Source organism: Trichomycterus rosablanca, chromosome 17 (genome assembly GCF_030014385.1).
Source record: "Trichomycterus rosablanca isolate fTriRos1 chromosome 17, fTriRos1.hap1, whole genome shotgun sequence".
In the NCBI taxonomy this organism is placed as follows: Eukaryota; Metazoa; Chordata; class Actinopteri; order Siluriformes; family Trichomycteridae; genus Trichomycterus; species Trichomycterus rosablanca.
The window spans coordinates 12,447,573-12,464,309 of NC_086004.1; the positions used below are offsets into that span (position 1 = coordinate 12,447,573).

Sequence of the window (16,737 nt, forward strand, 5' to 3'; positions counted from 1 at the left end):
AATGTGGCTTGCTGTTGTTATGTTTAAGATTGATGCTTTACAATTTGTAGATATCTTTCAGCATTATTGGTGCTATTACATGTGTAACTTATCCATGCATTGGGTACTAATACACCTCCATACATGACAAAGACATGGTTGGTTGGACGCTCTTTTTTATTTTGCCTGCAAAACACAATGTCTATGATTTTGGTTTAACCTGTAAAGGCATTGTGTTGTTGTAATAACTATGAATGTCATTGAAAAAAGAGAGCATATGTTCTTTCACTCACTTTCTTAACTGCTTATCCAATCAGGGTCGTGGGGTGGGGGGTTGCTGGAGCCCATCCCAGCTTTCCAATGGTCGCAAGGCACACAGCAACACCCTGGGGTGCCAGTCCATCGCAGGGCAGACACACACACACATACACACACACACACCTATAGGGCAATTCAGTGTTCCCAATTAACCTTACTGCATGTTTGTTTTGGACTGTGGGAAGAAACCGGAGCTCCCAGAGGAAACCCACATAGACACAGGGAGAACATGCAAACTCCGCACAGAAAGGACCCGAACTGTTCCGTCTGGGGATCGAACCCAGGACCCTCTTGCTGTGAGCAACAGTGCTACCCACTTAGCCACCGTGCCGCCCATGTTCCTCCAAACTGTGTAATTATATTTCAGCTAACATTGCCCTAATATATATTCAAGTTATTCATGCCATGGTCATGAATACACTCCTATTAAATGCAAACAAAACGTAATTACTGAATTTCCATAAACCTCTGACTTGTCAAACCCCTATAAGATCTTTATGAAATCATTGGCAACATGTATCCTAACTTAAACCTAGAAAAAACACCTAAAGTATATTGAGTGCTTTTTGCTTGCCAAATTATAGGTTTTTATAATGAAAATATATATTTATATTGTAGTATAAATACATTCACCATTAATACAGTAAAGGTTGGATTGCTAAAGCATTTTACTGTTAAATTAAAAGTATTAACCACAAATAATAAAGTGGTGGTTTTTGTGCAATCTGACCTAGAAGCTACATCTAGCAGACTTTATAGACCGGCGATCTGTCCGAGGTGTTTCCTGACTTTACCTAATGAATCTGACCCATCCCGAACCTGCTAAAACAAACAATAAATGAATAAAAAAATAGCTACTGTAACAGCACTCGTCTGATAAATGTATTATACAGTTTACACTGTGTTGGTCATTTATTTGAATTGTAATACATCAAAATAAGCTTGATGGAGCAAACATTTGGCCGCATGCTTAAACAAGAGGCCAAGTTAACCTGACCTTGCTTTGTCAATACCCCAATCAGTGTCATGCACATCAAAATATGAATGCATCAGTTAATAATTAATTTTAAAATAATGATTTAGTCAGCAGAAATGCTGCAATAAAAGGAAGCCTCTCCGAGAATTCATCACAAACCACCATGAGAGCTGTTGTGCTCGCGTTGACTCTGGCCCTTGTGGGTAAGTCATGATAAGAAAAAAAATGAATTTAATTTCTATTTAATATATTTTATACTTATATTGTGTTTTTTTATTTAATTTTAGCAAGTCATCAGGTAAACCTTGGTAAGTTGTATTTCTCATTAAATAGTTTGATGGTTTTTAAATTATTACAAAGAAACTTAATGTGAAATTTGATTAGTTCCAGAATTTGCTGCCGGTAAGACCTATGTGTACAAGTATGAGGGTCTGCTTTTGGGTGGTCTGCCTCAAGAAGGTCTGGGCAAGGCTGGATTAAAAATCAGCAGCAAAGTTCAAATCAGTGCTGTTGCTCAAAATACCTTCCTCCTTAAGGTAAATCCAGGTTTTATTGGACGACACATTAAAAGATATGCGTTTTATTTTAAATTTTAACTACACCTTTTAAAACCTACCTCTAGCTGCTGGATCCTCAACTCTTCGAGTACGCTGGCATCTGGCCACAGGATTCTTTCATTCCTTCTGCTAAGCTCACCTCCGTACTGAACGCTCAGCTTGCGACCCCCATTAAATTTGAGTATGACCAAGGTATGGTGGGTAAGGTATTTGCCCCTGCTAAAGTCTCTGCTACTGTCCTGAATCTGCACAGAGGTATCCTCAACATCCTTCACCTCAACCTCAAAAAGACCCAAAATGTCTATGAGCTACATGAGGTATATAAAACAACTGTTAGTTCATAATCATTAATAATTTAATTGTATTCTGGTCAGCTAAAGATCATATTTTATCCTTTAAGGCTGGACCACAAGGAGTTTGCAAGACCCACTACTGGATCCGTGAGGATGCTAAGACCAATCAAATTGCTGTTACAAAGTCTAAAGACTTTACCAACTGCCATCAAAGGATTGTCAAGGATATTGGTTTGGCTTATGCTGAGACCTGTGTGGAGTGCCAGCAAGTAAGATCACATGACTTTAAGCTAATTTATCTAGATTTTAGATATCACAGTCTTTTAACTGATCTTTTTCCTCACCACAGAGGCTAAAGAGTCTGACAGGAACTGCCACATTTAACTACATCATGAAGCCCACAGATACTGGCGCTATGGTTTCTGAAGCTACACTTGAAGAGCTTCATCAGTTCTCCGCCTTCAATACAATCACTGGAGCCGCCCAAATGCAAGCCAGGTATAATAATGCATTTTATAATTTATAATTTAGTCATGTGTTCAATATTACAACTTCTACACAGACATCTACAAATCTTACTTTGATTTTAGGCAAACTTTGGCCTTACTGGAGGTGCAAAATGCACCCATCGCTCCCGTGTCTGCTGAATATTTGGTCCGTGGATCACTGCAGTATGAGTTTGCCACTGAGCTTCTCCAAACTCCCATCCAGCTTTTGAAGATCAATAATGCTCAAGTCCAGGTATCATTATTATTAGATTGTAATTAAATACATGTTTATTTAAAGAACATTCATTAAGAACATTTTTCTCTTTCAGATTAATGAGGTCTTGCAGCACCTGGCTGCAAACAATATGGCCATGGTTCATGATGATGCTCCACTTAAGTTTGTTCAGCTCATCCAGCTCTTGCGTGTTGCTCAGCTGGGGCATGTGGAGGCCATCTGGGCTCAGCACAAGACCAAACCTGTTTACAGGTAGAATTATTTTAAGTATTTTGATATAATAAAAACCCAGTGTGTGTACCTTACTAAAATTCTAGTTCTGATAGGCGCTGGATTCTGGATGCACTTCCTTTTGTCGGTACACGAGTAGCTTTGAGATTCATCAATGAGAAGTTCCAAGCTGATGAGTTAACCATTCCTGAACTGACCCAGGTCCTTTTGGTTGGTTTGCATTTGTTGACTGCTAATCAAGATGCCATCCACATGACAGCTGTGAGTATATATTTTAAATAGTTTAGGCATATATACATACACTGATCAGCCATAACATTAAAACCACCTCGTTGTTTCTCCACTTACCAAATAGAAGCACTTTGTAGGTCTACAATTACTCACTGGAGTCCATCTATTTATCTACATACCCTTTTAGCCTGCTTTCACCTGCTTCTTCAATGGTCAGGACCCCCACAGGACCACCACAGAGCAGGTATTATTTAGGTGGTGTATCCTTCTCAGCACTGCAGTGACACTGACATGGTGGTGGTGTGTTAGTGTGTGTTGTGCTGGTATGAGTGGATCACACACAGCACGCAGTTTTAAGTACCATGTCCACTCACAGTCCACTCTATTAGACACTCCTACCTAGTTGGTCCACCTTGTAGATGTAAAGTCAGAGACGATCGCTCATCTATTGTTGCTGTTTGAGTTGGTCATCTTCTAGACCTTCATCAGTGGTCACAGGATGCTGCCCACGGGGCGCTGTTGGCTGGATATTTTTGGTTGGTGGACTATTCTCAGTCCAGCAGTAACAGTGAGGTGTTTAAAAACTCCAGCAGTGCTGCTGTGTCTTATCCACTCATACCAGCACAACACACACTAACACAACACCACCACGTCAGTGTCACTGCAGTGCTGAGAATGACCCACCATCCAAATAATACGTACTCTGTGGTGGTCCTGTGGGGGTCCTGACCATTAAAGAACAGCACGAAAGGGGGCTAACAAAACATGCCGAGAAACAGATGGACTACTGTCAGTAATTGTAGAACTACAAAGTGCTTCTATATGGTAAGTGGAGCTGATAACATGGACAGTGTGTGTAGAAACAAGGAGGTGGTTTTAATGTTATGGCTGATCGGTGTATATTACTACACAATTAAACCTATTGTCTCTATTAAACAGAATCTGGCACAGCACCCCAAAATGAAGGCAATTCCAGTACTGCGTGAGATGATCATCCTTGGCCACGGTTCACTGATTGCCAAACACTGCGCTGAAGATCCTACCTGCTCTGCTGATCTCTTGAAGGTATTAATATTAATATTAATCCATTATTTACATTTGCATATGAACGTCTACTTAAAACAAATAATCCATTAATTCTGTCTGTCAACCTCTGCATACTTCAGCATGTTCATGAGATTGCTGCTGAGGCCATTTCCAAGACTGACATTCCAGAAATCGTACTAGCTGTTAAGGCTCTGGGCAATGCTGGTCACCCTGCTAGCCTTAAAACCATCATGAAACTTTTGCCCGGATTTGGAAATGCTGCTGCCTCTCTTCCCATGAGAGTCCAAGTCGAAGCCATCCTGGCCCTCAGGAACATCGCCAAGAAGGAGCCAAAGATGGTAAGAATTAAATAAAATGTACAATTCGTTTCCACTTGGCTTGTTGTTTTTTTGTTGTGCAGAAGGTAAATCTTTTTTTGTCCTGTTGTAGGTTCAGCCAGTGGCTCTGCAACTTTACATGAATAAGGATCTTCACCCTGAGCTGCGTATGGTTGCCTGCATTTTGCTGTTTGAGACCAGGCCATCAGTGGCTCTTCTGTCCACTCTGGCTGGCGATTTGGAGAAGGAGCAAAACATGCATGTTGCCAGCTTTGCTTATTCCTACATCAGATCTCTGAGAAGAAGCCTGGCTCCCGATTTGATGCATGTGTAAGGACATTTTTAACATTTGTAATCTATTTATACTGTATGTCCTCAAGTCAGAAGTAAACATTAATATTTTGTGTCTTTTCACAGAGCTGCTGCCGCTAACGTTGCTATGAGGATGCTGAGCCCCAAACTGGAAAGACTAAACTATCGTTTCAGCAAAGCTCTCCATTACTCTGTCTACATCTGTATGTTTGAACTTGCTTTATGTTCAGATAAAATGAAGCAGGAAAATATTTAAAAAAAAATTTGACATTGCATTGTCTTTTATCATTTATTTAAAGCTCCTGTTATGGTCGGTGCTGCTGCAAATATTTTCATGATCAATGATGCTGCTAGTATTATCCCCAGAGCTATCGTGACTCAGGCACGTGCCTACCTGGCTGGAGCAGCTGCTGATGTTCTCGAGGTAAAAATACCAATTTATAAGGGTTATTATTAATTGCCCTAGCTCATATACATAGCTTAGTCATATCATTCCACAGGACATGTAATTTAATAGTTATTTTCAATAGGTTGGTATAAGAACTGAGGGACTTCAGGATGCACTACAAAAAACTCCTGCTGCAGATCAAAATGTTGATCGCATAACCAGAGTAAAGAGAACACTTAAAGCAGTAAGTAATCATTACTATGTTATCATCATTTTTTCAGTGGTGTATTATTTAAGCTGAGTTCAATTGAATTAACATCATTCTCCTCTTTACTTTGCAAGCTAATGAACTGGAAGTCTTTGCAAGCCAATCAACCTCTGGCTTCCATCTTTGTGAAAGTCCTCGGACAGGAAATTGCTTTCGCCAACATTGACAGAAACTTTATTGACAAAGTCATTATCGAACAGGCAGCACAGGTATTTCATTCATGCATTCCTTATCTATGTGAAAATAAATCATGAAAGTAATTGACTCCACACAAGGAGGTCATATACACAGATCAGGTATAACATTAAAACCACCTCCTGGTTTCTACACACACTGTCCATTTTATCAGCTCCACTTACCATATAGAAGCACTTTGTAGTTCTACAGTTACTGATTGTAGTCCATCTGTTTCTCTACATACTTTTTTAACCTGCTTTTACTTTGGTCTTCAATGGTCAGGACCACCACAGAGTAGGTATTATTTAGGTGGTAGATCATTCTCAGCACTGCACTGACACTAACATGGTGGTGGTGTGTTAGTGTGTGTTGTGCTGGTATAAGTGGATCGGACTCAGCCGTGTCCACTCACTGTCCACTCTATTAGACACTCCTACCTAGTTGGTCCACCTTGTACATGTAAAGTCAGAGACGATCGCTCATCTATTGCTGCTGTTTGAGTTGGTCATCTTCTAGACCTTCATCAGTGGTCACAGGACGCGCTGCCCATGGGGCGCTGTTGGTTAGATATTTTTGGTTGGTGGACTATTCTCAGTCCAGCAGTGACATTGAGGTATTTAAAAACTCTTATCCACTCATACCAGCACAACACACACTAACACACCACCACCAGTGTTGAGAATGACCCACCACCCAAATAATACCTACTCAGTAGTGGTCCTGTTGGGGTCCTGACCATTAAAGAACAGCATGAAAGGGGGCTAACAAAGCATTCAGAGAAACAGATGGACTACAGACAGTAATTGTAGAACTACAAAGTGCTTCAATATGGTAAGTGAAGCCGATAAAATGAACAGTGCGTGTAGAAACAATGGCTGACCCTGTGCTCTGACCCTCAGCTTCAAAACAATGTCTATTGTTTATTGCCATTTCTAATCTTAAAAAAATAAAAAAAATAGGAGTTTCGTTTCTTTATATGGCTAAATTTATTGGACATTTAGTAACTCTAGTGGAGTGCAGGCAGGGTCTTATAAAGTAATTGTGTGCAACCTTGTAACAAATAATCCCATACTATTTCCAATATTTAAAGCTTGCTACTGGACCACGTGCTCGTGAACTCCTTAAGGAGGCTGTCAAAGCGTTGCAATCTGGTATTGCAGTTCAATATGCCAAGCCTCTTCTGGCCGCTGAGATTCGCCGCATTATTCCTACTTCTGTTGGTGTACCAATGGAGCTTGCTCATTACACTGCTGTTGTTGCCGGTGCCGCTATTAATGGTAAAGGTTTAACCTGTTTTACTATTATACTGGTAAACACACTAATCACCTGCTTTTTAACATGATTATTTTATACACTTCTTTAGTTAAGGCAGCAATTAATCCACCTCTACCTGAGCACCCAGAGACTGTCACTCTTGATCAGTTAATGAAGACTGATTTCCAAGTGCAGGCTGAAGCCAGACCAAGGTACATTGTTCTAAACTAAATGATGTTACATTTCTTACATTAAACATACAGTGTATCACAAAAGTGAGTACACCCCTCACATTTCTGCAAATATTTCATTATATATTTTCATGGGACAACACTATAGACATGAAACTTGGATATAACTTAGAGTAGTCAGTGTACAGCTTGTATAGCAGTGTAGATTTACTGTCTTCTGAAAATAACTCAACACACAGCCATTAATGTCTAAATAGCTGGCAACATAAGTGAGTACACCCCACAGTGAACATGTCCAAATTGTGCCCAAATGTGTCGTTGTCCCTCCCTGGTGTCATGTGTCAAGGTCCCAGGTGTAAATGGGGAGCAGGGCTGTTAAATTTGGTGTTTTGGGTACAATTCTCTCATACTGGCCACTGGATATTCAACATGGCACCTCATGGCAAAGAACTCTCTGAGGATGTGAGAAATAGAATTGTTGCTCTCCACAAAGATGGCCTGGGCTATAAGAAGATTGCTAACACCCTGAAACTGAGCTACAGCATGGTGGCCAAGGTCATACAGCGGTTTTCCAGGACAGGTTCCACTCGGAACAGGCTTCGCCAGGGTCGACCAAAGAAGTTGAGTCCACGTGTTCGGCGTCATATCCAGAGGTTGGCTTTAAAAAATAGACACATGAGTGCTGCCAGCATTGCTGCAGAGGTTGAAGACGTGGAAGGTCAGCCTGTCAGTGCTCAGACCATACGCCGCACACTACATCAACTCGGTCTGCATGGTCGTCATCCCAGAAGGAAGCTGACGCACAAGAAAGCCCGCAAACAGTTTGCTGAAGACAAGCAGTCCAAGAACATGGATTACTGGAATGCCCTGTGGTCTGACGAGACCAAGATAAACTTGTTTGGCTCAGATGGTGTCCAGCATGTGTGGCGGCGCCCTGGTGAGAAGTACCAAGACAACTGTATCTTGCCTACAGTCAAGCATGGTGGTGGTAGCATCATGGTCTTGGGCTGCATGAGTGTTGCTGGCACTGGGGAGCTGCAGTTCATTGAGGGAAACATGAATTCCAACATGTACTGTGACATTCTGAAACAGAGCATGATCCCCTCCCTTCGAAAACTGGGCCTCATGGCAGTTTTCAAACAGGATAATGACCCCAAACACAACCTCCAAGATGACAACTGCCTTGCTGAGGAAGCTGAAGGTAAAGGTGATGGACTAAACCCAATTGAGCACCTGTGGCGCATCCTCAAGTGGAAGGTGGAGGAGTTCAAGGTGTCTAACATCCACCAGCTCCGTGATGTCATCATGGAGGAGTGGAAGAGGATTCCAGTAGCAACCTGTGCAGCTCTGGTGAATTCCATGCCCAGGAGGGTTAAGGCAGTGCTGGATAATAATGGTGGTCACACAAAATATTGACACTTTGGGCACAATTTGGACATGTTCACTGTGGGGTGTACTCACTTATGTTGCCAGCCATTTAGACATTAATGGCTGTGTGTTGAGTTATTTTCAGAAGACAGTAAATCTACACTGCTATACAAGTTGTACACTGACTACTCTAAGTTATATCCAAGTTTCATGTCTATAGTGTTGTCCCATGAAAAGATATAATGAAATATTTGCAGAAATGTGAGGGGTGTACTCACTTTTGTGATACACTGTATGTGAATATATAAATTATTTTATTTGAATTTCAGCATTGCCATGCAGACGTTTGCAGTTATTGGGGTGAACACCGCCTTGATTCAGGCTGCTGTTATGGCCAGAGGTTACGTACACACTGTTGTTCCAGGGAAAGTGGCCTTAAGAGCTAATCTTCCACAACGCAACATCAAGCTGGAGCTTCTGCCTGTAGATGTTCCTGACCATGTTGGTGTTGTCAGGTAATGGACAGCATAACAATAGGACAACATGATTTGTTCGAAAGTTAGTTTAAAAAAAACAGAACGACTGAGTAAGGTTTTCTTATTTCTTAGTTTTGAGACTGTCGCTGTGGCCAGAAACATTGAGGAGCTTCCTACTGAAAGAGTGGTATCTCTGGCACCTCAGATGCCCTCTGATGCTGCACAAAGAATAATCCCTGCTTCAATTAAGAAGTCTCTGTGCATTGCAGTTCCTTACGTTCACATCAAGGGATGCCTTGAGATCAATTCTAACAATGCTGGCTTTATGGGCTTAAATCCTTTTTATTATATTGTTGGACAACACCTTGCACGTCTTTCAATAGGACGAGGTAATATCAGAGCTCATTTCTTGATGAAGACTAAAATTCATATGGGATTTAATTTGAACATTAAATAAAACCTTATTTATGTTTCAGGTGATGGACCTGCGCTTCAAAAACTAGAGCTTGATGTCCTTGTTAATGCAGAAAAGCTTATTAAACAAAAAAGAATTGCTAACACAGACAATCAGGATGGATATAACAGCATGGAGGAAAATACCATCCTGTTAAAACTGAGGGAAATCCTGGAGGCTGGTCTTAGGCACATCAACTCCAGCTCAAGTGCTTCCTCTTCCTCCGGTAGCAGCAGAAGTGCTAGCAGCAGCCGCAGCAGTCGCAGCAGCCGCAGCAGCAAGAGTTCAAGCAGCCGCAACAGCAGCAAGAGTTCAAGTAGCAGCAAAAGTTCAAGCAGTAGCAGGAGCAGCCGCATGTCCAAGGTAAACATTTAACACATAGATATTGGGCACAACTGTTCATTATTATGATTTACATAGAACTGTAATGTTTCTTTAAGGTTTCTATCTTTGTCTCATCAGTATTATTGATTAATACTGAGAAGATTTGACCTGTTATTGTTCTATGTGTACATTTTTTACCATCTTAGGGTTGTTATACGCCTGTCATTTGGAATTGTGAGAATTAAAATATTCACTACAGTACCATTTTTTAAAAAGAATGTCTGTAGTACATACACAATATGGCCAGCAGTGTGTGGATGCCCCTCCTAATAATTGAGTTTAGGGTTTTCCAGCCATAATCAAGCACGGTTAATCATGTCAAGTCAAATATATTTATATAGCACTTCTTACAATAAACATTGTCTCAAAGCAACTTTACAGAATCCAGGACCAACAGACCAAAACCACTGTTGAGCAAGCCGAGGGTGACAGTGGCAAGGAAAAACTCCCTTAAAATTACAGGAAGAAACCTTGAGAGGAACCAGACTCAGCAGGGACCCATCCTTCTTGGGTGGCCTGGAGAATAATTTGAATAAATAGGATTTACACAATATCACACACACACAAATTAAAATGAACTAAAAGTTATAACTAGCTAAACTAATTGGAGTTATTATTCAGTCCAGTCTGTGATAAAGTCTGTAGTGAGTTCTTGACATTCTTGGGGCAAACACGCCAGGTCCATAACATCTGGCAGGAGCAGCATTAAGCATAAAGACATGGCTTAATGAGTTTAGTGTGAAGGAAGTTTGGTGCCTTGCCGTGTCGCTACTGAACACCCTTGGAGGAAATCAGTCACCTGCGGGCCAATCACTTTTTCCAACAACAATGTCTGACCTCACAGATGCTCTTACCTTACCCTCACAGCAAGAAGGTCCTGGGTTCGATCCCCATGTGGGGCAGTCTTGGTCCTTTCTGTGTGGAGTTTGCATGTTCTCCCAGTGTCTGCGTGGGTAACTCCGGGTGCTCCGGTTTCCTCCCACATTCCAAAGACGTGCAAGTGAGGTGAATTGGAGACACTAAATTGTCCATGACTGTGTTCGATATAACCTTGTGAACTGATGAACCTTGTGTGATGAGTAACTACTGTTCCTGTCATGAATGTAACCAAAGTGTAAAACATGATGGTAAAATCCTAATAAACAAACAAACTCTTACCTTATGGGCACAAATTCCTACAGAACAATTCAGAGTAGGCTGTGACAGCTGCAAAGTAGGGGTGAACACTATACTCATGCTCATGATTTTGGAATAAAATGTCCAACTAGCTCGTGGTTATATTTCCACATACTTTTGGCCATTAGGTGTATATAAAAGCCATGAAGTCAATGTATTATAAAGCAATAAGCCACAAGAGACATGCGCTACTGCGATTTTATCACGGGGAAGGTTGTTTTGGCATGACGCGAAGCGGAGTCTCTTGTCTTCAACATAAAATATAATAAAATACAACAATGTTCAATTTATAAATGTTTTTATTTACAAAAACACTTACAAAAAGCATTCTTCCACGACCCCAGGTAGTTCGTTAACAGGGCGAACATAACATTCACTTTTTCTTTTCAGTGGCGTATTAATATGGAATGATGTGAGGTGGTCATAGGTGTGCGTTTATCGGGGATTTTACAACGGCTTCGAACGCGGCTCAGCCAATCAGATTTTAGGACCGGAACTATCCGTTTTATAATCTACATAAATACATTTTAAATACTAACATTTACCGACAGAAATCAACATTTTTGGCATTTAGCAGATGCCTTTATCCAAAGTGACTTACAGTAACAGTATACAGTCTGAGCAATTCAGGATTTAGGATCATGCTCAGGGGCCCAACAGCAGCAACCTGGCAGTGGTGGGACTTGAACCAGTGACCTTCTGATTACTAGTCCAGTACCTTAACCACTAGGCTATGGCTTACCCGGTTTTTAACATTTATAGTTATAATGTTTTATTTATATTATTTCACAGAAGGCTTAAAATCTAACCTTTTAAAATGCATGTATGTAAAAAACATTTAGGCTTTTTTGGTTACAAAAATGTGACACTATGTTTCTTCCTAGGTTAATTCTACGCTTGCTCTCTTTGAGAGATTTCCTAATGATCAGGTAACTCTTTAACTCTTTAACTTCAATGAAATGCAACACATGATGACTGCCATACCATATATGGACACAAATATTAGGACACCCATTCTAATAAAGAGCTTTGAAAGGAACTGAGGCTTTCTTGACCAACATTTTTGTGTCCAGCCATACAAATGCTCTTTTGACAAAATGGGCAAAAATTCTAATAGACATAAAGTGGCTTGTGTTATAGCTTAAAAGATCACACAGAGTTCACTCACTCCGCTCATCCAATTAGGGTTGGGGAGGGGTGTGTGTGTGATGGAGCCTATCCCAACTTTTCAATGGGCGCAAGGCACACAGTAACACCCTGGACGGGGTACCAGTCCATCGCAAGGTAGACACACATACACACACACACACACACACCCATTCACCTATAGAGCAATTCAGTGTCTCCAATTAACCTTGACTGTATGTTTTTGGATTGTGGGAGGAAACCGGAGCTCCAGGAGGAAACCCACACAGACACGGAGAGAACATGCAAACTCCGCACAGAAAGAACCCGGACCGCCCCACCTGGGGATCAAACCCCAGACCTTCTTGCTGTAAAGCGACAGTTCTACCCACCGAGCCACCATGCCACCCCACATAGAGTTCACTCTATTTTAATACCATTTGTTTCTTAAATAGAATGTCCAACAAGCTCATGGTCAGGTGTCCAAATACTTTTGTCCACATAGTGCAAAAAAAACAAAAAAAAAACAAAAAAAAACAAATATATATATATATATATATATATATATATATATATACTATATATATGATAATTTTTTTTTACTTACACCACAGGTACAGTCAAAGCACAGCAGTGCATCTGCCGCTCAAGTCATTAGGAAACAGGTAATACAAAATCTAACTGTAGGTTTAAAGTGTTAAGCCAAAGCCAAATTCATCTGGAATTAAAACCTGTTTACAATTTCAGTTTAAGTTCCTTGGAAATGCTATTCCACCCGCTCTTGCTGTAACGGCTCGTGCTGTTAGAGCTGACCGAGCGATGGGATACCAGTTCGCTGCTTATCTGGACAAGCCTGCATCGAGAATACAGATTGTGCTCAACTCCGTGGCTGACAATGACAAAAGGAAGATTTGTGCTGATGCTATAATACAGAGCAAGCATACAATTGGTGTAAGTCGAGCTTTTTACTCTAAGTAAACTAAGGTTATCTTTATATGTTACTGAATACTACACATTGAATACTATTATTTGCACTAAGCTAAAACTGTCTTTACAGGCCAGGGTTGCGTTTGGAGCAGAATGCCAGGAATATTCTTTAGCTGTCAAGGCTGAGGCTGGTCTGCATGATTCAAATCCTAGTGCCCGTCTTGCATTTGAGTGGGAAAGAGTTCCAAGTATTCTAAATCTTGTAACTCCCTATATCAAGAGGTAATGAGTCAAATATAGAAATATATTATAATAAAATATACACCGATCAGCCATACCATTAAAACCACCTCCTTAGTGTCCATTTTATCAGCTCCACTTACCATATAGAAGCACTTTGTAGTTCTAAAATTACTGACTGTAGTCCATCTGTTTGACCCAGTGTGACCCCCACAGGACCACTACAAAATAGGTATTATTTAGGTAGTGGATCATTCTCAGCACTGCAGTGACACTGACATGGTGGTGGTGTGTTAGTGTGTGTTGTGCTGGTATGAGTGGATAAGACACAGCAATGCTGCTGGAGTTTTTAAACACCTCACTGTCCCTGCTGGACTGAGAATAGTCCACCAACCAAAAATATCCAGCCAACAGCGCCCCGTGGGCAGCATCCTGTGACCACTGATGAAGGTCTAGAATATGACCAACTCAAACAGCAGCAATAGATGAACGATCGTCTCTGACTTTACATCTGCAAGGTGGACCAACTAGGTAGGAGTGTCTAATAGAGTGGACAGTGAGTGGACACGGTATTTAAAAACTCCAGCAGCGCTGCTGTGTCTGATCCACTCATACCAGCACAACACACACTAACACACCACCACCATGTCAGTGTCACTGCAGTGCTGAGAAGGATCCTCCACCTAAATAATACCTGCTCTGTGGTGGTCCTGTGGGGGTCCTGACCAGTCAGTAATTGTAGAACTACAAAGTGCTTCTATATGGTAAGTGAGAAACAAGGAGATGGTTTTAATGTTATGTCTGATCGGTGTATTGTGTTTAGTCTAATAGTCTGTTCATTTCTTTATGCCTTTCCCTTTGCAGGGCTTGTGAATACATCCCTAGGATCGCACCTTTGGCTGGAATTAACGTCGACAGAAACGATAAACCTGAGCAAGAGATTGAACTAATCATGGCTTTACCATCTCAAGAGTCTTTAAACATTATTATGAGGATTCCAAGGGTAAAACATCATTCTTTAGGTGTTAAATGTTAATTAATTACGATTTTGTAACTACTTTAACACTAACATTAAATCCTTCCTTTCAGATGACCCTGTCAAAGATGGCTATACGTCTTCCTGTTGCCCTGCCTATTGAACGGGATGGATCCATTCCAGCTCTCAAGAATTTGGACATTCAAGCTATTATTGATGAGTGGATGAATGAGATTCGGGCTGAATATTCAACTTATTAAAATACACTATGTAAATAAATAACTGAAATAAAAAGCATTGATAAAGCAAAATACTGTTTGTATTGGTTTTATTTAATTGTGCATTGTTTGGTTATAGTGTTTAAATTTACAGCTTTAATTTAATTCTTCATTTTACTTCATATACTTCACTATTCATATATTATATCATAAACAAATCTGACATCAAAAAATCTAATAGAGTGGACAGTGTTTCAGCTTTTATCTTGTCCCATTCTTCCTACAAACACGTCTCAAGATGTGCAACAGTACATTCTCCACACATTCTCTATTGGGACAGGTCAGGACTGCAGGCAGGCCAGTCCAGTACCCGTACCCTTTTGTTCCACATCCATGCCTTTGTAATGTGCGCAGCAGGTGGTTTTGCATTGTCTTGTTGAAAAACGTGGTTGTCCCTGGAAAAGATGACGTCTTGAAGGCAGCATGTTGCTCTTAAGATCTCAATGTACTTTTCTGCATTAATGCTGCCATCACAGAAGTGTAAATGACCTTTGCCAAGGGCACTGACACACCCCATACCATGACAAACCCTGGCTTTAGGACTTGTTGCTGATAACAGTCTGGATGGTCCTTTTCGTCTTTGGTCCAGAGCATATGGCATCCATTTTTCCCAAAAAAGACCTGGAATGCTGATTCATCTGACCACAATACACGTTTCCACTGTGTGATGGTCCATCCTAAATGCCTCCGAGCCCAGAGAATAGGGCTTGACATAAGGCTTGTAGTGCTTGACAAAGGTTTGCCAAAGTAATCCCTTGTTTGAGGTACATTGTTTTTAAACATTTCAATCAATTTCTCTCACATTTGTTGACAAACTGGAGATCCTCTGACCATCTTTGCCCATAAAAGACTCAGCCTTTCCTGGATGCTGCTTTTGTACCAAACGATGATTACAATCACCTGTTGACATCACCTGATTGGAATCACATCATTATTTAGTTTTTTCACCTCATTACTAACCCTAAATTGCCCCATCTCAACTTTTTTTTAAATGTGTTGCAGGCCTGAAATGCAGGAATGGAGGTATATTAATAAATGAAATGAAGTTCAGCAGATAAAACATGAAATTTGGTTCAAACTGTCTGCAATGAAATAAAATATAAGAAATGTAAATGTTAAAGTAAATGTAAGAAACTCTGTGTTTTTATTTTCTTTGCATTTTCCAAACATTTTCCAAACAGTTCTGATTTGGGGTTGTAATATAGCCCTAAAATGTAGTTGCTTTTTCTTTTAGTTTTTTCTGCCCTCCCTTCTAGATGTAGCTCCTGAGCCAAGTATACTGTTTGTGTATTGGGGGTCTGCCTCTGGGACACGGAGCAGGCCTGTCCAGATGTTGGTGGCCATAGTCAGCTTTCATCATGTGGTCCAAAATATCCTTAGCAGAAAAAAAAAAAATGGTTCAGCCTATAGAGCAATTTTATTTACAATTTACCTTTAGTTCCAACAGGGTTTCAGAAGTTTTGTGTTCTTAGACTGGAGTACAGAGGAAGCTCTTCTGTAAATCACTCACACATAAATACACATAATCTCTCCACTGGGCCCTAATTCTCCCAGTCTACTAAATATTTGCTTTCTAAAGTCAAAAAGGGCCCTCACTACAAGACGAGAAGAGGTGTATCCGAGGGTATTGTAATATAGTAATGAGGTGCTTTGGTACTACTGGCCTAAGAAATGAGACATGGGGTTCATTTTTGTATAACAGGGGGTTCATTTTGTAAAATGGTGGTAATATTATTTTATAAGTTAACCAGTTGTGTCATTGAAGAATCCTACATTTTCCAATAAAGCGCAGAGTTTATTTGGTGGGCGGGTGAAGCTGGATGTTTCTTATTGACATCTTTCTCCAGCATACTCAAGCTGAATATGGGAACTTTACATAGTCCTCTCAAAGCATTAAACCATTTGTGTGAGCATCAAGAGCAAATTGCCTCTAAAGAAGTATTAGTTGATCAACTAATACTTCTTTAGAGGCAATTTGCTCTTGATGCTCACACAAATGGTCCTACATTGGTGTCAGAAGTGGGATGGCTTAAGGGGGCTGAAAAGACAAGCAGAGTGTGGGTATGCTGTG

The 16,737-nt window shown here is 40.6% G+C and overlaps 1 protein-coding gene across 2 annotated transcripts; it reads left to right on the forward strand.

Annotated features, from left to right (window-relative positions):
• The first annotated feature begins 1,436 nt into the window (after nt 1-1,436).
• LOC134331339 (vitellogenin-like) lies at nt 1,437-14,690 on the forward strand. 2 transcript variants are annotated; one of them, XM_063012704.1, is made up of 27 exons: nt 1,437-1,476; nt 1,561-1,581; nt 1,658-1,809; nt 1,896-2,147; nt 2,231-2,392; nt 2,473-2,621; nt 2,714-2,864; nt 2,941-3,098; nt 3,173-3,338; nt 4,248-4,373; nt 4,475-4,693; nt 4,785-5,002; nt 5,090-5,187; nt 5,284-5,408; nt 5,515-5,616; nt 5,715-5,849; nt 6,908-7,094; nt 7,181-7,283; nt 8,960-9,145; nt 9,239-9,495; nt 9,583-9,923; nt 12,005-12,049; nt 12,860-12,910; nt 12,993-13,196; nt 13,303-13,454; nt 14,277-14,415; nt 14,502-14,690. In XM_063012704.1, the coding sequence occupies exons 1-27, from the start codon at nt 1,437-1,439 to the stop codon at nt 14,646-14,648; spliced, it is 4,086 nt and encodes a 1,361-aa protein (XP_062868774.1). In that variant the 3' UTR covers nt 14,649-14,690. The 2 variants fall into 2 exon arrangements, with proteins under 2 accessions (XP_062868774.1, XP_062868775.1); XM_063012705.1 differs by lacking the exon at nt 12,005-12,049 and having other exon boundaries at nt 12,866-12,910.
• Nucleotides 14,691-16,737: the final 2,047 nt, after the last annotated feature.

Coding starts and splice junctions, on each gene's coding strand:
- LOC134331339 (XM_063012704.1), top strand. CDS start 1,437: ATGAGAGCTGTTGTGCTCGCGTTGACTCTGGCCCTTGTGG. Junction 1,810..1,895: donor AAAATACCTTCCTCCTTAAG/GTAAATCCAGGT, acceptor ACCTACCTCTAG/CTGCTGGATCCTCAACTCTT. Junction 4,694..4,784: donor CCAAGAAGGAGCCAAAGATG/GTAAGAATTAAA, acceptor GTCCTGTTGTAG/GTTCAGCCAGTGGCTCTGCA.